Source organism: Marmota marmota, unplaced genomic scaffold (assembly GCF_001458135.2).
Source record: "Marmota marmota marmota unplaced genomic scaffold, marMar, whole genome shotgun sequence".
Lineage (NCBI taxonomy): Eukaryota > Metazoa > Chordata > Mammalia > Rodentia > Sciuridae > Marmota > Marmota marmota.
In genome coordinates this window covers 31649508-31675518 of record NW_025999977.1, presented here as the reverse complement: position 1 = coordinate 31675518, position 26011 = coordinate 31649508, and the positions used below count along the sequence as shown (strand labels likewise).

At 35.1% G+C, this 26011-nt stretch overlaps 1 protein-coding gene and 1 non-coding gene across 4 annotated transcripts in view; one reads left to right on the top strand and one right to left on the bottom strand.

Moving 5' to 3' along the window:
* Prkd3 (protein kinase D3) overlaps positions 1–23338 on the bottom strand; it is a 69610-nt gene extending 46272 nt beyond the window's left edge. For 2 of the 3 annotated variants that reach the window (XM_015479758.2, XM_048804541.1), the window contains exons 1-2: positions 22833–22997; positions 14914–15848 (exon numbers count right to left, since the gene is read on the bottom strand). In XM_015479758.2, coding sequence (XP_015335244.1) covers positions 14914–15201 — 288 coding nt within the window. In that variant the 5' untranslated portion in view covers positions 15202–15848; positions 22833–22997. Of the gene's footprint in view, positions 1–14913; positions 15849–22832; positions 22998–23214 lie in introns of those variants that run through there. The other variant, XM_048804540.1, reaches the window with a different exon arrangement.
* On the top strand, positions 2176–2248 carry Trnav-cac. Its single transcript has one exon. It is a non-coding gene; the product is annotated as a tRNA-Val (tRNA).
* Positions 23339–26011: the final 2673 nt, after the last annotated feature.

Here is a 26011-nt window from a genome sequence, read left to right as displayed (position 1 = left end):
AAGGTTTTTATGTCATTGTTCCTGAAGGGACTGTGGGACCCTGGTCTTCTTCTTCTTTTTTTTTTTTTTAACTGTCTTTTGCTCCCTCATGAGGTGAACAGTTCTATTCTGCCTCATGCATCTACTATTATGTGTTTCTTCACTGAAAGCAACTGGAACCTTTGAAACTGTGAGCCAAACCACACCCTTTCTTTATAAGCTGCTTATCTCAGGTGTCTAATGTAGCTATTAACCACAAGCAGTTATTTAAATGTAAAATAATTAGAATTAAGTAAAAATAAAATTTTGATTCCTTATTCACTCAAGCCATATTATATATAAGCACTCAACTGCCATGCTAACTACAAGTTATCATACTGAACAAGACAGATATAGAACACTTCCACCATTTTAGTACGTTCTACTGAACAATGCTTAGAAGACCAATAATAATCAAACTATAGTCACAAGACTGCTATTTCCAATATTTCTGCAAGACACACAGTCTCTAGCATTTATTTAATACCTTATTTATATTTACTCACTGTAATTACAAATGCATCATTTACAATACCTTTCTTTAAAAAAAAAAATAAACAAAAAAAAACCTTTGGCCAGAGCAGGAGAATTGCAGATTTGTTCACATATGCCCTATCTGTATCATTTTAAGGCTTCTCCATTTTGTCAATATAGTGCCAAGACACTTTGGGGATTTGTATGTGGCCTAAAATATGAAGATGTATGACTAATATTTTTAATAGTAAATAGTTTGAGGTTAAGAGAGGATTTTAAGTACTGGCCTTACAAAATAACCATGTTTAGTTTCCCAATCAATTTTTAAAGATCATCTTCAAATCTACTAGGGTCTTGGGATATGCTGCTCTAGAAAATTCTTCAGGTCTCAAGAATTATGAACATTCATAACTTATTTTAGCTCCTCACAAAATATTTTTTAATAAACTATACAGTGTGTCAGGCCTTATCAGGCCTATGTTGAATGGCCTGAAAGAAATCACATAAAACTATAAATGCATTTACTTTAGGGATGTTGTTGGTGATAGAGTTTACTACTTCATACAATAGCCCTGCTTTGTGAGGACCCATGAAACAAAGGTTCCCTGGTTAGTTTTGTATGAGCAACTTGGATCATATATAATCAGTGATGTTTTTGTGTTTACTTTGCCTACTAGAAAAAAACAAGCCAAATTTGTAGTCTACTTTACCAGTCTAGGATCTATGGCAGATGTTTTTAGGTGCAGAAGCAACCTACCTTCCTCTTGTTTTCTGACTTTAATTTTCCCATTAGAAAAATCTTTTATATCTCTCTCTCAAGAGTTCTCAAATCTTTTATTTTTTAAAGTTAAAATTTAAAAAACTGAAAACAAGAACTTCATTAGAAAGTTGGGAGATTATTAGTATTTTTTGAACCTGTTAAATAATAAGAAAAAATAGAAATATTTAGATTTTTATAAAACTAATTCTATTTTCAATAATTTGAGTTGCCAATAGGATTTATAAAAGTTCATAATATGCTTTAAAATATTTAACACTATCTGGAAAGATAACAGTAAAAATACAGACTCAGGAAATTATTACATTTTTATTTAAATTTTAAAATAAATTAATTTTAAAATGTTAAAATTTTAATTAGAGAATATCTTCATAACTTAGTTCCAACAATTTTTCACAGTGAATAAAAAAGATTCCACATTTCATCCTTATAAAAATAAACTCTCTAACAAAATATTTGGATTTTTTTTTTTTAATACTGGTGGGGGTGTTCTATCACTAAGCTACATTCCTATCCCTGTTTTAATTTTGAAACAGGGTCTTGATCAGTTATTTACGCCAGCTTGGAACTTACAATCTTCCTGCTCCAGTTTCACAAGTAACTGGGATTAAAAACATGTACTACCATGTCTAGCTTCTGACAAAATATTTGTATGAATGAAGCTGAATTTTAAAAGTCATATTTCTTGTAAGTCTGCTAACTGCAAGGTATTTGCCCCATAATGTGTAAACAGAAAAAAAGATACTATCTTCTAGGAGATTACAATCTAGTAGGAAATAAACACAAATATTATACCACATGGTTAAGTTAATGATGAAAATGAAATAAAAACAAAATCATAGAAATAAAAGCAAATAAATAACTGGGAAAGTATAGTAAAGGATACAGAATGATATTTAGGGGCTGGGGATATAGCTCAGTTGGTAGAGTGCTTGCCTCACATGCACAAGGCCCTGGGTTCAATCCCCAGCACCACCAAAAAGAAAGAAAGAAATCATCTCTTGATGAATTATAATACCTAATACAATAAAATGCTACACAGAATGATATTTAAACAGAACTGCAGTTAAAGAAGCCGGTGGGGGCATGCATGGGTTCCATAAGCTAAAGGTAAAGATGTAATGTCATTGTTGAGAAAGTACAAGGTAAATGGAACAAGGTGAAGTGTAGCCATGAGACTGAAGAATGAGGTAGGGAAGAACGGGGCAGAAATAGCACAAAAATGCACACAGGCCTGATGGACCATACTAAAAACCTTGGAGTTGACAGAGTTAGTTCAAGCTCTGTTACTTACTAACTACAGAAACTTAGATCAGCTATGAAACCTCCCTTTATCAGTTTCTTGTTTATAAAATGGGGATAACATAGTAGTGTGGCTTTATAGGGTTCTTGTCAAAATTAAATTTCTTGATAGCACTATGATCAATAAATACTGGTGGTTCATATTATTCTGTATCCAAGAGGGAGAGACTCAGATCAAAGCAGTAATATGAACAAATCTGTTACCTAAAAAAAATAATGCTTACAGCATTGTGTAAAGAAACTGAAATAGAAGAGACCAGAGCAATCTCCCGAAACAAAGAATGAAGCTAATGTATGGGAAATAAAAATCAGAGTCTGGATTATATAATACAAAATGAAAAGAGATGAAGAATACTTCTCTCTTTAACAAAATATATGGATCATTAATGCTGGTTTGATCAAAGCAGAAGTCCTAAAGAATGGTAATGAAGAACTGAATTTAATAAACATACCAATGAAAGAAGGAAAACAACATTAAAATAAATTTACAGCTTGGACAAAAAACAAACATAACCTTCTTAACAGACATATGACCTAATGAATAATAACAACAAGAAACTGGTATTAAGAGATCCAAGAGCAAGTTAAAAAATTACAGAAAGTATTACAAATGTTTATTTAAAATAAAAATTTATACATCAGAGGCTGGAAAGCTATTGGTGGTAATAAAGAATAAAGTCATTTTCTAGGCTAGTAAATACTTTCATAATATACTCACCTATAAAATTGACAAATTAAGAATTCCGAGGGGAAAAGTTGTAATAACTAGCCTAAAATAAATGGATTTTTGCTACTCGAGATTATAATTTAATGGTATGGCTGGTAAGAGATTTAGGTGTGTTTGGTAAGATTATCTGAAAGCAAGGGTCAGAACTAAATGATAATAGAAAATGTAGCTTGGCAAAAAAACAACAAAAGATTAAATACTGTCACTGAACATGAGGGAAACATTATGGCCAAGGTTTAAAAATATTAGAAGTCTGGAAGCATGAATATATTAAAGATAAACATCTAAAAAGAAGAAACAGGAAATAAACAATGAGAACACACTTTAAAAAGTCTAAACAATTATGCAAAATAAACAAAACAATCTGCCAATGAAATGGATATACAGGGATATTGTTCATAATTTTTACAAATTCAGAAATTAGTTCTTTCAAGCATGAATAAATACGTAAAACAATGCCTTAACTCTGATAACACATCAGAACCACCTGTGGAGCTTAAAACTTGAAAAGATGCTCAGGTTTTCTTTTCCCATAGACACCTGAATTCTAAATTTACTTTAAAAACATTATTCAATATATTAAAAATAGTCTTTATTTTTAAAAATAGTTTTATACTTATAGAAAAATTCATACAATAGTACATAGAGGGTTCCCATATACCCTATTATTAACATTTTACATTAGTTTGGTACATTATAAATTAATCACCTAACTTTATCAACTAAAGCCCATATTTTATTAAAATTTCCTTAGTTTTCACCTAATGTCCTTTCTCTGTTCCAGTATCCCATCCATGTTACCACATTACCTTTAGTCGTCCCGTACCCTGAGGCCTCTTTTGGCTGTGATGATTTCCTCAGACTCTAATGCCCTTGACTGTTGTATTTAAAGAGTGCTGGTCAGGTATTTTGTAGGATGCCTCATTGCTGGAATGTGTTTGATGTTTTTTCATGGTTAGCCTGGGATTATTGGTGTCAGGGAGGTAGACCACAGAGGTTAAGTGCCATTCTGTGTCATCTTCATTATATCCTATCAAGGGAAGCTATTATATGACATCACTGATGTTGACTGAGTTAAGGTTTGCCAGATTTCTCCACTGCAAATCTACCCACCCCCTGTCCAGACCATATTTTTTCAAAGTAAGTTAAAATGAGCATCCCCCACTTAAGAAGCAGAAAGTTATGTTCTCTTTCCTTGAAGGTAGAATATCTACAAAAATTATTTGGAATTCTTCTACCTAGGAGATTCATCTATTATCCTCCATTTATTTGTTTATTCAATCATTTATAAATGTCAGTATAGACTCAGGGATATTTATTTTATACTTTGGGATATTCTACTCTTTAAAAATAAATAAATAAAGATATTGTGTCCATCTACAACTAGAAAAAATATATTTAAAAAAAATTCAAAGGGTTAAAAAGAGTAGAGGGCAAAATCTATGTCCTAGTTGCTTAGTTATCTATCCTATAATCAGTACTGCCCAGAATCTTGAAAATATTTTATATACAATCAAGTAAACATAAATATGTTTTTCCCTTTTACATGGATGGTGGCACACTACACTTTTCTGTACCTTTTAAAATTTTTTACTTAGCAATAGAGATCATTCCATTAACAAAGGAAGTTCTTATTCCCCCTGCACCCACAACTGCATTGCTTTCTACTAGTCTCTATTGATGGGATGTGGGGTGAGCAGTAAAATTAAGGTCAAACTGCCCTGAGTTCAAATCTTACTAATTGTATAATCTTACCTCAGTTTCTCCATCTGTAAAACAGTGCCTATTTCATAAAATTATCATGAGAATTAACTGGCTTTTCTTGATTTGCTTTCTATAGATTATACCTATGAGCCTTCTTGATTGTGCAAAATGAACTCTTTTCCCTGTCCATATGGGAAAGAAACAGAATTTCATCATAAAGGTATTAAATTCCCTCTCCCACACATTCTCTTTATTCACTTTGGACTCTTTCTTTGATTTTCCATGAAAGATATGGCTTCAAGAACAAAAGATTCATTTTTCTACAAGAATTTTACAGAAGTTCCTTTTTATGGCATTAACTTATGCTTGTTATAAGATTCCAATACTTGCAAAAAATTATTTAAGCAACACATATTTTGAGAGTTCTTTTTTAAAAAAAGATTTTTTAATATTTATCTTTTAGTTGTAGTTGGACACAATACCTTTATTTTGTTTATTTTTATGTGGTGCTGAGGATCAAACCCAGGGCCACGCATGTGCTATACGAGTGCTCTATGGCTGAGCCACAACCCCAGCCCTTTTGAGAGTTCTTTAAGGTTAAGCTCATGTCATTAAACTTCTGTCACTAAAATGTTAGATGAGCTAGGAAGCTTGCAAGTTTTTATTTTACTTGGTCACATCATACAATTTTTGCATATAAATAAACAGAAGCTTCAGAATTTAACATTATTTGAATGAATAATTTATCATTATTTTAAAAGAGTATGGATTTCATTTTAAATATACTGGGAAACCACGGGTGTTTTAACATACATTTCCTTTTTTCCTTTTTTTTGGGTACTGGGGATTGAACCCAGGGGCACTTAACCACTTAGCCACATCCTCAGCCCTTTTTTATATTTAGAGACAGGGTCTTGCCTAGTTGCTTAGGGCCTTGCTAAATTGCTGAGGCTGGCTTTGAACTCTGGATCCTTGTGCTTCAGCCTCCTGAGCCACTGTGGCCATGTGCCATTGTGACTGGCCACTTAATTTACTTTTTTAAAAAAAGGTTTCTGTTTTGGGTATAATAAGTAAAGTAACTAATCTCATTTAGGAAGTCTGAAAACTATGCACATGCAGACCCACTTGTGTGTGTGTGTGTGTGTGTGTGTGTGTGTGTGTACGCGCGCGCGCGCAAGCATGTATCTGGCTCAAAATGACATTTAGTGCTAAAGTTGAGAAACCCTGATATAGGGAATAAAGGAGTCAAGAGTATAGAGACACTTGGAAATTTATATAAATGTAACCACCACTTAGGTTAAGATATAAAACATTCTCAGCACCACAGATTTTTTTCATATGCACTTAATTTGAGATGCTGAATATTTACATGATTTTCAAATTTGATAATAAGTAAGTCTTTTTATGCATAAATCAGATAATAGTAAATAATTGGCAAGAATGTTCTCTTTTCAGGTTTCCTCTAAAATCCCTAAGAACCTAGAATGTAGTTATTTAACAGGTCCTTACTAGTTTTAAGATTTCTAAAAGATAAAAAATCTATTGACTATTATTTTTTTTAATTTTATTTTTGTGATGCCAGGAATTGAACCCAGAACCTCACACATGCTAGGCAAGTACTCTACCACTAACTAAGCTATGGCTCCAGATTGGTGAATATTAAGCAATTAATTTGGCATTAATAAATTCCCCAGAACCAAGTCTAATATTAATTTAACATCAATTTTTGAAGTATTGAAGAATTCCAGTGACTTTGTGATATATACACAAAGCAATAAAGTCTAGTTGAGAATGAGAAAATTATTCAACACGAACTTGAATTTATTTTTACCTTTCATCATTAATCTCCAACTCAGAATTTTATGGATATTACATACCAGAAAAGCTGTTTCAATTAACACCTGCCTTTTTGACACAAACCAGAGCAATTTTTTTCTTTTATTTCCTTGTTTTGTTATTAATTCTGATTATATTTAATTCAAACTTTCTGGGACCAAGGTTTTAACCGGAATAAGCAGAATTAAAAAAAAATTTTCTTCTTCCAGTTTGAGCCTCCAGATTACTAATGGTTGCCTGACACTTGTTTTGCCTAGACAAAGAATGTAGGGGAAAGGGGGAGGATGTCACCAAGTCACTGTAACAGAGCTGTAGTAAAAAAAGAATAGAGTAGAGAAAACAAGACAGACTGACAAAAGGTTTCTGGAAAACAAAAGATACAGCTGGGTTTTTTTGCTCTGCCTTGGCAGAACCTGAAAATTATACTCAATCCGTCTCTACAGAGACAATATATTCATTCAGTAGACCAAAATCATTCATAAATCAGGCTGCAATCGCTGTCTTCAGGTTTAGTATCATGTAAATGGTCAAAACTAAATGTTTTAAAATCAGCTAAATGCAGATGGTCAGCTTTAGTCAGAATAATTTTGATTTTGCTAAACATTGTTACAAACTTAAGACTTGCTTTCTGTGTTTCCTTTTTCACTCCAGTTACTATGTTCATTCAACAAATTAACATTAGCAGTAGTGTTATGGCTGTAATGTCTAATCCTCCTGACAATATGAAAGCAAGGTGGAAAGATAACATTGAGTATAGTCATTATGCACCAGAAATTGTACAAAGCGCTTGACATAAGTCATTTATTTTCCTGAAAGTTCCTAAAACAAGTAACCCCTGTCCTTTAATAAGATAAACAATGAATCTTATTTTTTATAGTTTGCTAAATACTAAAAAGTTAAGAGCAAAGCAAAATAACAGTATTGGCTATACATGTTCTGATATTTATTAGTTTTAAGGCTTCTACAAGACCAATGATCTTTCCAGATTTGAAAAGACTTTAAAAAACCACAGGTATTACTATTTCTGAACACTAATTATATGCCAGACATTGTATTATCAGCTTTGTATTTTAATCACCATATTTTTTTTATAGAGATGAGTATTATGATTGTAACTTCACACAAAAGAAAGTGACAAAATAAAAATTTTGCATCCTTGGTCTGTCTCCTCAATACTGAAATTCTACTGAGACAATACACTCTGCTATGTCTTCCTTGGATTATTCTTAAAAAAAAAAAAAAAAAAAACTTATAACAAAGCTAATGCAATTTCACTATTTGGAACCCATGAAGCATTATTATAAAATGGGCCAGGGTTTTGGTCTATTCCCTCAGTACTTATTTGCTCACTTGTAATCATTCTCTTGATTGTGCCTCCCACCTGGGATCTGATAAGCAAATTTTTACTTGGCTCATTCCCAGTTCCACCTGCTGCTCAGATATGTCTGATTGCCAGTCCCATTAGTTCTTTGGGTTTTATCATGAAAACAAACAAACAAAAAAACAAAACAACAAAAAAAAAAAAACAAAGAAACCACAGCGTGCTATCCTCAGTTTATAAATCTCTAGAAGACAGATATATTATTTGTGCTTAACTTTGTTTTACCAACTAATACGAAGAAATAGGAATCTGGTGGGGTAGCTCAGTTGCAGAGTGTTTGCTTAGCATACACAAGGCCATGAGTTCAATCCCCAGCTCTTAAAAAAACAAAAACAAAAAAAGGGACTCTAATATATACACAGGTTAAAATCTTTTTAGGGGTAAGGGGTACCAGGGATTGAACTCAGAGGCACTCAACCACTGAGCCACATCCCTAGCCCTATTTTGTATTTTATTTAGAGAGAGGGTCACCCTGGGTTGCTTAGCGCCTTGCCATTGCTGAGGCTGGCTTTGAACTCATGATCCTCCTGCCTCAGCCTCCCGAGCCTCTGAGATTACAGGTGTAAGCTATTGTGCCTGGTGAAATCTTTTTTTTTTTTTTAAGTACTTTTTTAGTTAAAGATGGACATATCTTTATTTATTTTTATGTGGTGCTGAGTATCAAACCCAGTGTCCCACATGTGAGGGCAAGTGCTCTACCACTAAGCCATAACCCCAGCCCCTACAGGTTAAAATCTTACATTCACTGTTTAACTATATCCATATTCACAAGAGAAACCATGCACTATTCCTAAAACAAACAAAAATGCCCAAGCCCAATCTAAAATTTTACTTGGAACATCTCAAATTACAATTTACATTTAGAAGATTTTAATCTAAGAAATATTCTAAGATCTGTCAATAGTGCTAACAGAGAAAAGTTTTAGATTTCTCCAAAGGTCTGAAATTCTGTTTTTGTGTCAGTTTAAATAAGTGGTTTCAACCTTAGCATTATTAACATTTTGGGCCAGTTAACTACTGAGGCGGCTCTCCGGTGCATTGTGACAATACTCTTGCCATCTACCCAACTAGTAGCCAGTAGCATTGCTTCCCTGCTCTCATTGGGAAGATTAAAAATGTCTCAGACATTGTGAAATGACCCCTGGGGTGGGTATCAAAATCTCCTCAGTTAAGAACCACAGTTTAATTTGATCTTATATATTAAAATCAGAGACCAAGACTATAATACTCCACAATTAAGAACAGTACAAGGGCTTATCCACATTTGTGTGTGTGTGTGTGGTACTGGGAATTGAACCCAGAGGTTCAATACTGAAATTGTACCACACTACTGAGCCACAACCCCAACCTTTTTTTTTTTTTTTATTTAGAGACAGGGTCTTACTGAGTTGCTAAACTGCTTAGGCTTGGCTTTGAACTTGAGATCCTCCTGCTTCAGCCTCCCAAGCCTCTGGGATTACAGGCATGCGCCCGGTATAATTCACATTCATATGTGAAATGAGGAAAAGGTCCACTGGTGTCCTGAGGGAGCAAACATCTTGAGAACTTTAAAGTGTTTTAGGAAACCCTAGGAAGACAAACTAAATAACTATCTACACTAGGGAGAGCAACTTGGGCACAACTAAGACACAAGACACATGAAGTAGGATGGGAACAAATACTGGTGCTTATATGCTCATTACTTTCTATTTTCAGTGCTGACAACTATAAATCTTTTCATCAATGCAAGTAATTACCATCAAAGATTATCTGTAGTATCCCTAGGTAGCAGTAAGAGCAGGTAAAATGTCCTTTACCAGACATTTGCTTAAGTAAGGTATTTCTAAGCATAAGAGATGAGTATGCACCAATCACAATGTATCATGGATACTGGAAGGCTTTCAAAGCTTAAAAAAAAAAAAAAAAGGAAGCTAAGTTTTGGCTTATGCTAACAACAAAAACAAAAGAAACTCCACCCCATTCCACCCTTGAAATGTGTCATGAAATTCAAAGCTCAACTAAACATTATCTGTTGATTGAAAAGAGACTTTCTTGGAAAATAAAAATCTCAGTGTATATATTTTGTGTTTTATCCTTGTTAGAATTTAATGGGTTAATTTAAACTCACTATAAGCCTTTAAATCATTGTTTTTTATAAGATTCTATTATGTTCTGCCCCATATCAAGAATACAAATTTCTTTTCCCCCCTACTTGAACACATGATACCTAATCTATACATATTTATTTTTATTTTTGGTTTGATTGAACCCAGGGGTGCTTTACCACTGAGCTATATCCCAGTTCTTTTTATTTTTTGTTTTGAAACAGGGTCTTGCTAAGTTGCTGAGACTAGTCTCAACTTGTGATCCTCCTGCCTCAGGCTCCTGAGTTGCTGGGATAATAAGCATGTGCCATGTGCCTGGCCTATACTTATTTTAAAACTACTTTGAACATTTCCCCATGTTTTTTCCCGTTTTATTAATTTTTGTGAAATATATTTTTATATAATTTGACTAAATATTTGAGGTCAGTGTTCACTTTAAAGTGCTCTGTTCTGAGCACTTTAAAGATTTTTCTTTCTTTCTTTTGTTTTTATTATTTTTACATGTTTATATCACAATTTTGTACAATAAAATCTGCACACTGTACTTTTCCCTTTTGTTTCTGTTTACTGATCTGGGAAAGAGTTTCCTACTGTTCAGAAGTTTGATTGTTGATCCATTTTATACTAATTTACCTCTGATTTGCATTTACATACTTTTAGTTAGTTTTCTTGTCCCTCTTGTGATACCAAAGATCTTAAGCCTGGTGCAGTGGCAGATGCCTGTAATCTCAGCAATTTGGGAGGCTGAAGTAAGAGGATCTCAAATCCAAGGCTAGCCTCAGCAACTTAGCCAGCCCCTAGAGTAAGACTCTGTCTCAAAATAAAAAAAAATAAATAAAATAAAAAGGACTGGGGATGTGGCTCAGTGATTAATCAAACAAAAACAAAAGCAACAAAAAAGATTTTATGTAATCTATTAACTATTATCCCTCTGTAGCGACTCTATAGGTTTTTTTGTTTGTATGTATGTGTTTTTTTTTTTTTTTTGTGGCAGTTTAACCTTCGGAATATGTATATAAAGCAGAAGTATCTTAATTTCATTATATTAGATATAATAGCCTGAGGGTATGGAAATACAAAAAAGCATGCTTACTCACTGTTTAACAATTAACTATCTAGTTAAATTAGGCGAACACAAAATTATATGATTCTGATCATATATGCAATTACCATTAATCTAAAGAAAAACATTTACCACGATGAATATGATACACTATAATATTCTAATAAAGAAACCATAATTTTCACATGCATACAAGAAAAGTAAATCAATAACATAACTGATAAACCATTAACCTCGAATTTTCTGTACCAATAAAAAGCATTAGAAGAACTAATAGAAAACTGTGAATTTATCTATACAGATCAAAGAAAAAATCAATTTGTCTTCTATATAAAACAGATCGACAAATATGTATATTTCATAAAGAACAAAACTGGAAGTTGACATACATTTAGTTGGTTAGTAACTTTCAGTCATTTCTAGATCACCACTGATGAATTCTATTATATTTTCAACAGAGAGCAATCTTAAAGCACTGTGGCTAGAGATTTGGAGATCTTTTAGTTAGAAACCCAATGAGATCAGATTGACAAGCTAACATTTATTTTTAAATATTGTTTAAAAAAAATTGTGTGATTACTATGTGCTAGGTCCTGGGCTAAGTATTTTATAAACATTTAATACATACATACATATACACAACACACACAAAAAACCATAAAATGAGCACTATTTTTAATATCATTTTTCAGATAATAAACCAAGGTATCCAACTAGTAAACAGAAGAGATAAACCTCAGTTTGACCAAAACCTCATGTTTTAAGTACAATACCATGCTGCTTCATATGAATCCCCCCCCCACCTTTTTTTTTTAGTACTGGGGATTGAACCCAAGGGCACTTTACTACTGAGTACATCCCCTGTCCTTTGTACTTTTTATTTTGAGGGTCTCACTAAGTTGCTGAGCCTGGCCTAGAACTTGCAAAAGAATTGTTGAAAGAATCTTTAAAGATTTGTTGAATCCTGAAAGAATTGTTATGCAATTATATAATTTGCATCAGTCTCTCGAACTGCTGGAATTACAGGTGTGTGTCATGGTGTCTAGCTTGGATTCCTTTCTTTATTCAACCAAGAAATATTTATTGAGCACTTACTGTGGCTGTGTTATCTCGCCTCATAGAGCTTTATGGTACATACATTCAAATAAAGCGAAAATTAACAATCAGCAAGATTTGCTGGAGGTCCAAGCAGAGGATATGGTGGGGAAAGGTTATTTGAAGCAGAGGAATGTCGGCACAAAGGCCTAGTTAATGAGACAGCATGTGGCATGTTTGAAGGTTATGAAAGTAACCTGGATCACAAATATGCTTTTGGGAATCATCAGCACACTTTTGTAAGTAATCTTGCAATAATACTTTTACATAAGTAATCACATATTTTTGTCACCTCTTGCAGCTAGCAACTACAAATGCTTGCCTAGTTTATTTCAGGGAAGCAAGGAAGGCAGAGATTTCCATGAATTTCTTGAATACCTAGGCCTAGCTTACATAGTACCCAAGGCTTTATTCATTTCACCATGAAAAAGAAGTCCACCTGTGCATAAATGGATTGGTTTCTGCTCTTTTACTGACTACTGATGATATTAAAGTCTTAGTTTATTTATACTAGCAGTAAGGTTTATTTCCCCAGGTGAAGTATACAGGAGATGATGGCAAAAGCAAAAAGGAAGGCATTCCTAACTCTACAGTCTAGGAGTTTTTCTTATTTTGAGTCATTTTACCATCTTGAACCTTTCCTTCACGATCTACCTTACATTACAGTAATTTGACATTCACTCATTTTTTCTGAAACATAAATTGTTAAGGGCAAGGAATCGTTCTTCCCAGGAGCTTCAGTAGTACCTAGCACTGTGACTGGACCATAAGTATTTGTTCAACTGAAGGCCATAACAGATAATGGTCCTGAGGTAAGGGACAACTGTATCATACTATTTACTTTCTGAAAACTGCCAATTAGAAAAAACAAAGTCACTAGCATTTGTTTTCTTTCTATCTAGGTGCAACTATCTTAATTAAACTGTGATTAGATGTGGACCTCAATGAATTTTAAATTACCAGATTATTACATTTTCAGCATAGGGAAAACAAATGGCAAGCTCATATAATGAAACATACAATTTAAATGTTTGGGGAAAAAAAACCTTCAGATTATTATCATCTGGTCCTTAAGTATGATAATTTCCATTGGCTCTAAACTCTGGCTGAGTTAATCAACCTTTATTCAGCCATGAGTTATGGTGCTACTGACTGTGTGAGTACAAGGTTAACTTCTTTACTAACAAAAATATTATGAACAGAGGAGGAACCTAACCTGTATTTCCACTAGGAGCAATGGTTCAGTACTTGCTAATTCAGTAGTTGCAGAGATTTTAGAGCATGACTACTGTGAATAATAAGAACTAATGTATATAGAAATAAAAGAAGTGGAAGACTAGATTTTGCTTTTTGATGTAAACCACTGACCCCTACAGTAGGAAAATAGCTGAAAGAATTGTTTGGCAATTTTTTAAATAAAAAACCAGCAGTAAAGATAAAATGAAATGATATAAAATACTCAATTCAAAAGAAGGCAGAAAAGGAAGGGGTAAAAAGCCCCCAAGAACAGAAGGGACAAATATAAAACAAATAGCAAATATTTTTATATAGATGCTCCTTGACTTATGATTATATCCCAATAAACTCATCCTAGGTTGAAAATACTTAGTCAAAAATCATTTAATACACCTAGCCTACCAAACATCAGTAACTTAGCAACTCAGTACACTGTAGTGCTGTTAGCTGTTTACCCTTGTGATCGCTTGGCTGACTGGGAGTGGGGGCTGGCTGCTGCTGCCCAGCATTGCAAGAGTACTGTACCATGTATAGCTAGCTAGGAAAATTCAAAGTAGTTTTATTGAATGAGTACCATTTTCATATCATCATCAAGTTGAGAAGTCCTAAATCAAACTATTATCAGCAGGAGACCACCTGTATATTTAAATATATCTATAGTGAAAACTGTATTAAATATAAGTGATCGAAACACAGAAAAAGTGGAAGTTGACAGACTGAACTTAACAAACATGACCAAATACCATTTCTGAAAAATAATCAGGATCTAAAGGGAAAGGAAAGTGTACAAAAGAGAGTAGAGGGCAACTAGAAAACACAAAATGTGGACCTGGGACTCAGCTGTTGCTGTATCTTGCCTTTTTGGTAAGCCACCTCAATGTCCTTTTTCTCAGAAAGCAAATGAGATTTCTTATATCCCCCTGATTTATAGATTCTCCTGCTTTTAAGAGACAGAGCAGCAGCATTTTAAAGCTGGGATAAGTGGTATTCTCAATCTGGAATACAGGTTTCCAATTAGGTTCTGAAATTTCAGATTTTCAGCTCATAGTCTACTAGAATATTTCTAAAAATGCTCATAATCAGGATATAAATTACTGATGGATCCATTATGGGTTAACTCATTGTTACATGCTAACTTATTGTCACATATATATAATTGATAGAGATACATTAGAAACATTGAGAAACAATTGAAATAAATAGCTGGCACAGTACCTTTTGATAAACAATGGAGCACACAAGATCCTTGACAGCAGATAAAGATAGTTCTTGGGCTTCAATGGTAACACTCTCTCGTGTGAGGCCAATCTGCAGTAGAAATGAAACTGTATGCACAGAGCCTCTGGAGTTGGTGAGTGATGGTGCACTGAAGCTTCCATTAGAGAGTCGGGAAGAGAGTCCTGTCTGAGGACTTGAACACGGAGAAGGAGTTGGAAGCACAGGAGGAATAGTTGCAGGTAACACAGACTTCTGGGCTGATGGAGGAGAATTATTTGCAGACATCTGCCTTTCTTTAATCTTTAAAAAATAGTTGTCAATTATTTTTAAATGGTTATGAAAAGGTTTTCAAAATAATAGCAGTAAAAAAAATGACTGTACTTTTGGATGTAGATGAAATCTTCTTTATTTCCTCTATTAAGCCATTCATACCGATGATTACAAATTCTATCACTCTGAGTTGAATGCACAAATAGTCCTACTTCTCTTAATATCAGTCCCATCAAAAACAGTCTTGTTTTTAGGGCCACAATCAAGGATTTGTACAGGATTTCACATTACTGAGTTATCTTCATGAGAATACAGTTGACAATGCTTATTTACTAAATATCTTCATCTATATTAAGTCTGTTTTTGTCTCTCACTTTGCATTTCATAAGATACACACTGAATCAAAATTGTTTTTCTGTCAAGATGAGAGCCTTCTGGTTTAAAAAATAATGTTTTAGATTAATTTATTCAGTACTTATCCTTTGGTTCACCAATTTGACAAGACACTTTCTCAGATCACTCTCTCAAATGTCCTCATTTTCATTTGGGGGGGGTAAACTTTTCTATGATGATGTAAAAAGCTTTTAAAAATAGTACACGCATATTTCATTTGATGAATGGATCCATCAAGAAAAGTAGATGCTTTCTGAAATGCTGTCAGCCTAGAAGGAATTTTTAAAAAGTTTTTTTTAATAGTTTATATTCACTTGACATTAATTTAAAAAAATGTATGTATTCTGATACTTTTTTAAAACAATAATTTTTGGTTGTATGTTCACAATTCACAATGAGTAGCCATTTTTGGTCTAGCTATCAGAATCATTTTTTACTACAGGAATAATTTTAGAGAGAGCCTCCTGCTTTAAAAAATATCCCCGGCACTGCTAACACTTGAAACTTGAAGAAATGATCACTTTTAAAAAAGCTACAAGATTTTACATCAATGAAATTCAACACTTTTATTGTACAATTATAAATGAGTATGACAAGAAGAGAAAAACAGAAGGGATAAAAAAGAAAAGATGTAAAACACATACCACCCAGTCATATAAAAGATGTATAACAATTTCCTAATATAGGTAAATTGAGTATTCTTTTTTTTATATGTTAAAAGTCTAATCCTGCAAAATATGACTCCTTACTTGCTTTGCTGACAAATTCCTTTCAGAAGGCTAAGGGACCAGGAGGGAATATACCGGACAACAAAGACATAAATACGTAAGATAGGAAAACAGGATAAAATGATTTTATCATAAGAAGTTCTAACAGTAGGAAAGACAACAGTAGATACAATTAAATATGTATGACAGTTGTTAGGAAAACAGTTCGGAAAGTTAAAAAACAAAAAACATTGGTATGACCCCACGTGGCTAAGTAAAATGGCTCATGAGAGGATTCTAAACTCTATCTATGTACCCATCAACAATTCCAATGATGAAAAAGTAAGGCATCCAATGTGGACGTAGAGTGACATGCTTGCAGAGTAGTTAATGGTGCTGAATTAGGATGAACATGACAGAACAACAAAGACATGCAGATACAGTATTATAAAAGAAAGCTCAGAGAAAACTGAGACCAGAAAAACTGTTAAAAGTATTTATAGCTACCTTCAAATAAATTATTATTCCACACTTATACTGTACAGTACCTAATAGTTCATTTCACATATTGCATCTCACAATACCTCTTTGAAAGTTGACAGAGAAATATCATTTTTGCAGATGAGAAAACTAAAGCACAGGGTAATAAAACAATTTACATAGTGTCACATGGCTATGAAGAGACAGAGTAGAAATCAGAATGCAGGTTACATATTTTCTTATCTAGTGCCTTCTCCACAATCACATAATATCTCTCAACAAGAACAAGGAACCGAGAATCACTTGTTCAGGGAGGATGTTGCTAAGGTTGACAGATCACAGACAGAATTGCTCAACTTGTATTTTGCTTTTCTTTTCCAACTGTTTTAAATTATAGCTGCAGAAAAAGATTAAGAACTGAAACCTAAGTCTCTTGAATAAGAGACTTAAAGCAACTTTATGTGAGTTCAAGCCTCTGGGCCCAAATGCAGTCCACTCCATACACTTTGTGATCAAGTGTAATCACAAAGCTGACTCTGACAATCTTGGAGAAAGATCTCAGAATGAGAGAGTCATAATCCAGAAGTTGGGTAGAGTTGCTTCAAATACTGGGGGCTAGAGAAGCAGATAAGCAAATTTCAAAAATTAGATACATAAAGTTATAACTCTTTAACCAAATCCAAGAATAGATTATGAAGCAAATGGTTTGTGAATAACCAGAGAATAAAATGGTCACTAGATGTCAGCCTGAATTCAAATAGAAAAAGTAATGCCAAGTCCACTGCATTTACAACTTAGAAAAAATGACTATTACAGTTTCTTAGATGGAGGAAATAATACCTTACATTCACTGAACTCTTACTATCTGCTGGACACTGTTCTAAACACTGTATATGTATTACCTTATTTAATCCTTACAACTCACTTTATAGTTGAGAAAACAGAAGTTCAGAAGTTAAAGTACTTTCCATACTATCTTTCCAAATATGTTGTTTGTGAGTTGAATGTTAAGTGTCATTGGGAAATGTACTGCTCTGTCAACTTACATAATTCTTTAGGGGAGAGCCTTGGAACTCTGTTCTTAGCTTACATTGTTTTTCATTATGTGTGCATTAATGAAGACACAGGTGACATGCTTATACAATCTTCAGATTGAACAAATACAGGAGAAATAAAAACTAAAATGAGTTTGAAACTTTACAAGGATAAATGTAAAGCTTTGCATTTTGTTTCAGAAATTTAAATGTGCATCAGAAAAAGGAAAATGTTGACTTAGAAATTGTTCATATGAGACTGGGTTATGAACCCAAGAGTTTAATATGCACTGTTAATATAATGGGTGACTAGGAAAATGATCAGAAAAAGGAAGCCAAAGAGAAAGGTACCTGGGTTCAGCTGAAGCGCCACCCTGCCCCACCCAGAGAAGCACATTTTGTGAGAACAAATGGAAAGGAGCCTGAACTGCTGGAACCTATTCCCTATGAATTCATGGCATAATAAATGTTTATATCTATATCTATATATCTATATCTATATCTATAGTGACTAGAAGACTAATGCAAAACTAAATTCCCTGGGCACCAAGAATGCATCAGCATCAATCTGTATACTGTAATGTTTATTTTCATGGCCCACATTTCTAGACCTACAGAGATTTAGAGTTGAAGAAAAAACTGCATCCAATAAAGGGGAAAGCAATGTCATGTGATAAACATGTGCTTAACAAAACCAAATAGACTAAGTGGTCTTCAAATACTTAAAGGGGTATTAATAGAGGGATTGGTTTTATTCAGTGTTATTGCAGAAGATGGAAACACTACTTACTTACTTACTTGTGTAAGTACCTATAACAATACCTAGTTTACAGTAAGTGCTCAAACTATTCAGTAAGTTTGAGCAATTTTCATGGTAACTACAAAAGAAATAGCAATTAAGACCAGGCAAGTGGCGTATGCCTGTAATCCCAGCAAGAGGCTGAGGCAAGAAGATCACAAATTCAAAGCCAGCCTTGGCAATTTAGGGAGGCCCTAAACAACTTAGCAAGACCCTGACTCAAAATAAAAAAAATAAAAAGGGCTGGAGGTGTGGCTCAATGGTTAAGCAACCCTGAGTTCAATCCCTGGTACAAAAAAATAAAAAGAAAAAAAAAATTAAGCCTCTTACCTTATGCTAAACTCTGCAAGTGAGATAAACATACTTCATTAAATCCTTGCAACATCCTTATGAGATTTAACTCTTACAGAAAAGGAACCAAAGTTTCAAGAAGTTGCTGGTTGCCCACAATTACATAGCTAATAAGTGATGGAACTGAGATTCAAACTAAAATTTTCTGGACTTCAAATCCCTTTTCTAATATTTCATTCCATATCAACCGCCTAGCAACAGGTTGTCTTAAGAGGGAATGAACTCCATAAGATGTCTGACTCAACAGTTGTAAAAAGCTGAACTGTCACAATAAAGTAGTATAATACTGATGAACACTGTATACAAACCAATCTCTTAAAAATATAATATCACTGTTATATATTATTTGATCAATATCTTCCCAATAAGTTTCTATTTTATATACCAATTAATATTAAATAGTAGTAACTAATAATACAATTTACCTAATAGAACTGATAACTGTTTATAATTACATATAATTTTCTATAAAAGTGATTTTTTTTAAAGTTGCAGTATGAACAGTAAGAAACCAAGAAGTTGTCATATTATCTTCAGCCCACTCATTCCCTCTGTTTCCCTCTCCTTGTTTAGTTTAGGGAACTTTGATTTGCTCTGTAATTTGCAACAAGTTGTAGGAAGCAAAATATCAAGACCAAGTATTAAAAAAAAAAAAAGCTAACAATTCTAATTTATACAAACCCTGGTATGTTGCTTTATTTTTTGTCTTTATGCTTCAAGTAGAAGGCTGAAATAGTATATCTTATTAATTTATAAACTGTATATCAATTAAATATATTATTTTTAACAGCTATAAGAGAGGTTATAATCAAAGATAATAGAATTTCTGTTTATGTGGAACATCTCAGGTATTCTTTTGGGGAGCTGTCATATTGTGTTTAAGTGAGTTTACATCATCTGTCACCATTGTTGAATGCAATCAAAACATAGAATTTTGGGGGGAGGGCGTGTACTGGGGATTGAACTCAGGGGCACTTGACCACTGAACCACAACTCCAGCCCTATTTTGTATTTTATTTAGAGGTAGAGTCTCAATGAGTTGCTTAGCCCCTAGCTTTTGCTGGGTCTGGCTTTGAACTTGCAATCTTCCTGCCTTAGCCTCCCCAGCGGCTGGGGTTACAAGCATGTGCCACCACACCTGGCTTAAAACATAGAATATTAAAGGCATCATGAGCCCAGTCTGCCAAATTATTATAGACAAAGGTCTTGGAGGTTAAGGGACTTGGTTGAAGGTTACTGCATGGTATATAACAAGTTCATCTACCTTCTTCCTCTCAGAGTCACCTTTCCTATAACACATTATTTTCTACCTTAACAAAGTAGCTACTTAGGAGAAGCTCTAACAGCAGCATTTTCATTCAACAAATCCTCATTGAGTAAGCAATATTTACCAGACTGCTATGAGACACTGGAGTTAAGATAGCAGTGACAGAAACAGACAAGGCCAGTGCTCTCAAGGAAGTCACAGACATTAAACAAACATTTGCATAAATAGCTAGGCAATTACAAACTATGAGAAGTGATATGACCATGCATACCAAGGGGACTTAATTTCAGCTGAGGTCTCAAGGAAGGTCCCTTTAAGGAAGTGACATTTAAGCTAGGACCATTTGATACATACTAGTCAGAAAGGCAGAGAGAGGCAACAGAATCATAAGAAGACAAAACATATCTAGCTACTAAATATTCAAAAGATAGCTCATTATTTAGCGTAGACAACATTCTTTTTGAACTCAGTAAAAGCTAAAGAGGTAAAATGCTTTTCCTATTTGGAACAGTATATTTACCATGACTCCCACCAGCAAAAGGTCACCCAGGTTCAATTTAGTTTTGTGTGCTAGGAATGCTAATGAAGTGGCAGGCTGGGTCTCCTCATCACCTCCACGTTATTATGTGCATGTACTCTTTTAGCATGTAAAAAAACATATGACCTTTTTCAGTGCAACACTCACTGACAAGTGTGCTGAAGTCAATGTCCATGTTTTGCCTTGACAAGTTTCACTGTGCTTAATAGTGTGGATGTGGTCTTTATATTGTATATTGTGTAAAAACTCAAGTATCTGCTTATTTTTTAAAATACCAATATTTACTTAATACATTTTCAAAATCATGACTATTACTTTAGATTAATTCAACTAAATTGATTCCTTTAAAACTCTGCTTACCTGGACCATTGGCATTTGAATCTCAGTCCCTCCATTGTCAGGCAGAGTACTGAGAGGGCATAGTACCTGTGCTCTCTGCTCAGGCACTGAAAATTATATCCAGTAATAAGATTACAGACTGCCAGTCTTGCAATGCAAAGTGAATCTATGCTGAGTTTCATATATCTTCATCTTCGCCCCAGTAGTATATAAGAAATCTGATTGGCTAATATCCAAAGAGCAATTTCTCACATGCCACCACTATAAACTAATCACACAAGTGGAGAAAACTTTATTCCTACACTGAAATTAAAACTAAAACATCTCTTAAGTACCTACCTCAATTTTTTCATAAGACAACTGCTCCAAAGAGGTATGCACATATAACAAGTTCAATTTGAATTACATAATTGGAGGGACTCAAAGCACGAGCAGCACAGAAGATGGTGATTATTAAATCAAATTTAAACTTGTACTAGCAAATAATTTCCCCTTGTTCTGTATAGTTACTTTAAAAATGAGCAATTAATTTCACTATGGTTAATATGGTTAATATGGTTAATATTTTTGCCATAGAATGTCTTTTTTAAAAACTGTACCAAAATTTCCCTTAGGAAAAGTGCATTTAAATTATCATCTATTCATTTTTTCCTGTATGAAGTGTTTTCAGTTCTTATGTAACTTAAAAAATTTAATATCCCAAAACTCATTACATTCTTTGTGTGTGTGTGGCAGTGTTTAACAGAAAGAAATGTCTATTTTAAAGGTCATCTGATGAAACCAAAAGCTTATAAAATGTGTACACTAAAAGACTCAGACTATCTGGGATACTTAAAAATTAATTTTAAAGTATACAGCAGTCAACATTCTTGAATCTGAGTAATCCTGAAATGGGAACTGTTTTACAACTAGCTTCTCAAACAGGAATACTCAAAGTTCATCTGCTCAGGTCTACATCATTTATATTATTACCTTATGGAGCAGAAGCTACCTTAAAGATTTCTGTGACACATTTTTAACTACTACTTTTATTAAAACTTGCAATTTCTTCCTTTCAGCTGAATTGCCATACCTGACCTCACCCCAGATTCTAATATGGGAAGAGGAAAGTAAAACGGGGAACTTTATGGAAATTTTCTGCAGCAAATCCATAGGTATTCCCTGCCTTTACTGCATTAAAAGTTTAAGCTTGACCTAAGCAAAAACAAAATCGCTAAAAACACCAGAACCACAACGTCAAGTACAAGTATTTTAAGCGTAATAATATTTTCTAGAGGACAAATCGGCGCATTTAAAAAGTTTTCGTTTCATTTGTGGCTAAAGTTCATAAATTTAGGCCATGTCCTGCAGAGTAGGAGTTCAGGGTGTAACTTATCCTTCCTAATCAAAGATGACACCGATAGTCTCATTTCCTGTGGGGATGGGTGTGGCTGAAGAGACAGTTATGTCCATGCCATCAATCTGTGCGTGGAAAGCTCTGCAGGTTGCCTGTCGCTTTATATTCGTGCTTGCAGACCGCAAGGCCTATGCTTCTGGTTCGGACAACTTGAAACAAAATAACAGGCAATCAAATAGTATGTGGTTATTTTTATTGCTCAAAGAAACAGTCGCACTCTTCAGTACTTCGTCTCACGAAAACCCTCCCGAAGCCGAGAACAACTCGGAGCAATGCTGCAACTTGCAAACCTAAAGGCAATCAGGAAACCCGGGTGGGGAGACTCTCCAAGCACCTACTCACCCCTTTCAGACGGGTACAGCGTAAAGTGATGAAAGGAAACGAAAAGCCTCAGGCAAAATTCGGCACTGTGAGTGGCGTCCGCAACTAGTTTGGGGACACCGGGAACTGATGGACCCTGAAGGGCCGCGCGCGGTGGTCACCCGCGAGAGAGAATCCAAGTTGGCCTCCGCGNNNNCCCGCGGCCCCGACCGGTGGTGTCCGCGCGGGAGGTCGTCCGCTCTCCGCACGCGGGTGAGGGGCTGCGGCAGCGTCCGGCGCGCTGGGCTTCTCACCACACCCTGTGGGGTCCCGGCGGCCCTGCGAGCGCTGGGCGGCGGAGCGGCGACGCCGCCCCTGGCGCGACCCCGTGTGTGCCCAGTCCCGCGCTGCACTTGAACCTCACCGTTCCTACTGACATGCCTTTTTCTCTTTTGCTCTCCGCTCCAAGGAAGACGATGGCGTCTAGAGGTGATGTCTCGAACTTGGGACTTCAGGGTGTCCAGAGCCGTAAGCAGGTCCCACCCTAAGACGCCGTCGACTCCCGCCCACATTCCCCTCCTACCCTCCAGGTGCCGCCTGACTTGGCGGCCCGGGCGTTCCGCACCGAGACGGACGCCGCCGGGGCGCTTCACCTCGGCACCGCAAACCAGGAATGGCAATTTGCACTGTTTTCGCGTTTGCTCCTTGTCTATCTTCACCCTCGAGTATGACCTCTAACATCCAAGTGAAGTGCAGTCGAAAATCACCGAACCTCGGCTCCTACATGCAGTGAAGCCAGGGTGACAGCGCGAACCTCGGCTCCTACATGCAGTGAAGCCAGGGTGACAGCGCAGGGCGAGTATTGGAGTGGAAGTCACATAGGGATCTAGGGGGAAGAGATGTTAAATTATAGATATATGTGGGAGAAAAGCCAGAGCGGCTAATGGTCATTGTCACAAAAAGACGTAGTTTTCCTGTCAACATTTTATCCGAAATAATACTTAAGTAAAATACAGGGAAACAATTGGAGGGGTTACAGTCAATGATCCCCATTCAGAGGTCAAGAGGGAAGTTTTGAGAATGGAAAGAAATCTGACCTAAGTGGGCACCACCTTTTTTTTTTTTCTTTCTTTCTTTTTGGTACCAGGAATTGAGCCCAAAGGTGCTTAACTACTGAGCCATATCCCCAGCCTTTTTTGTATTTTATTTAGAGACAGGGTCTTGCTAAGTTGGTCAGGGCCGTGCTATGTTGCTCTGGCTTTGAACTCTGAGATTCTCCTGCCTCAGCCTCCCAACCTGGGATTACAGGCGTGTGCCGCTGGGCCCCTACTTTTGATACCATATCATAATGTTAGTGGATATTCCTGGATTTGAAGTTAAGAAATGGGATTTTGTTGTGGCTGTTGCTGCTGCTGCTGCTGTTCTGGAGATTGAACCCAGGGCCTCACACATGCTTAACACTGACTTTATGTCTAGCTATCTCTCCAGAGGTCCTGGCCCCTATAGGGATTTTAAAATAAGTTGTAATAAAGATGGAACAAGTAAAATTGTATGTAGCCCTGCTCTACTCCGAAGCTAGTTTTAAATGATGTTTCTGACACAGTCTCTGGAATTGTAAGCTGATGGTCTCCAGTAGCATCTAGCTCAATCTGATTATATTTTTGTATTTAGCCTTATTCTTCCATACTTTTGTTTTAGAATTGAAAGTAGATTCATTTATCTTCTTTTCAAAGAACTCTCTTGCCTTACTTTGACTTTTTTTTTTTTCCCTTCCACTTCCCAAAGTTTTAGTCCAGCCCAAATATCCTTTTAGCAAAATTCCCAGGACCTCATTGGACCAGTTTGCAGCCAGTCTCATCTCATTATTGACTTCCATTTTCTGTTGTGATCCTTAAAGAGACAGAGTTACTCTTCTAGAAGAACTTTTCTAAATGAATCAAACTGTTAATATACAGAGTTTTAAGTGCTTGTGAGAGAACAGATTGTTTATATGTACTTTATTTCACTCACATTGCTTTGCTTCTTTATAAAAATAAATTGTCTTCTCCACTGTAGTTGAATCTTTCAACAACACATTTAAACATAAGACGTTTTGTACCTGTAATGTTTTTGTTTGACATGAACTTCAACTTCCTCAAGACGTTCCATTCTTGTTCTAAGGGCATTACAGAGATACAGATCGGGTTTAATAAGTGATATATTTTATCCCTAATAGAAAATGCAATCTGAATGGCCCAGACAGAATTTTTCTTCTGAGTGGTATTTTGTGAAAACAAAATATTAAAATCTTTCTCTTCCACCGCCACAATTGCCAATCTTCTTTTCCCGTATGGAATATTCCTCCGCCTCATACTTAATGACACACACAAAGCCATACACATGGTACATAATATATGCCAAAAGCCAAAAGGGTCAAATTTTTGTGCCTTGAGACAGGAGAATTTCCTGATTAAAAATCCTAAGTACAAAACAAAAAAAAAAAAAAAAAACATGATTTGCTAAGGACCAGCTGGGTTTAATTGATAGAATGTAGTTACTGGAAAATTGTTTTGTGTTTATGTCTTTTTTCATGACCTTGGAACATAACTGAAAAACTCAGAAAGCTGTCAATATAAAGTTAATTCGGTAGTTATGGGGGGGGAAATACTTTAGGATCTATTTCTTAATCAACTGAGACACTTGATATAGACTTTGAAACCTCCTGCCTCTGTTTCCACTGCCATCACCCTGTTCATATCTCAGTTTGGATTACTACAATAGACTTTTAGCTGTTCTCCTTCAAGACTAGCTAGAATCATTATATCCTTGGAACTGTCTCCTCTGATTTGTATGCTTTCAGTAATTATTCTGTACTCTGATAAATCTTGATATACAATTCTCTTGTCATTTGTCACATTTGAATTGTAAATTGTTTATCGGATCCTCCTGGGCTTTCTGTCTGCCCTTTCCCCTACTGAATTTGTGGAAGCCCATGTCTTATTTTTTATTTACTCATCCATTAGCATAGTGCTTAGTAACTTTTGGCTGATTTGGGTGAATTTTTCAATATGTTTTTATCATATTGGTTAGCCTAGTACTCCTAAAATATTATGCAATAGACTCTGCATATATCCACATATGTATTTATAACATCTGTATATAATCAAAAAGATATTATATAGCTCGACTAAGAGGAAGATTAGGAATATCTGGTAACTAAAGGGAGAGATTACTATATATGC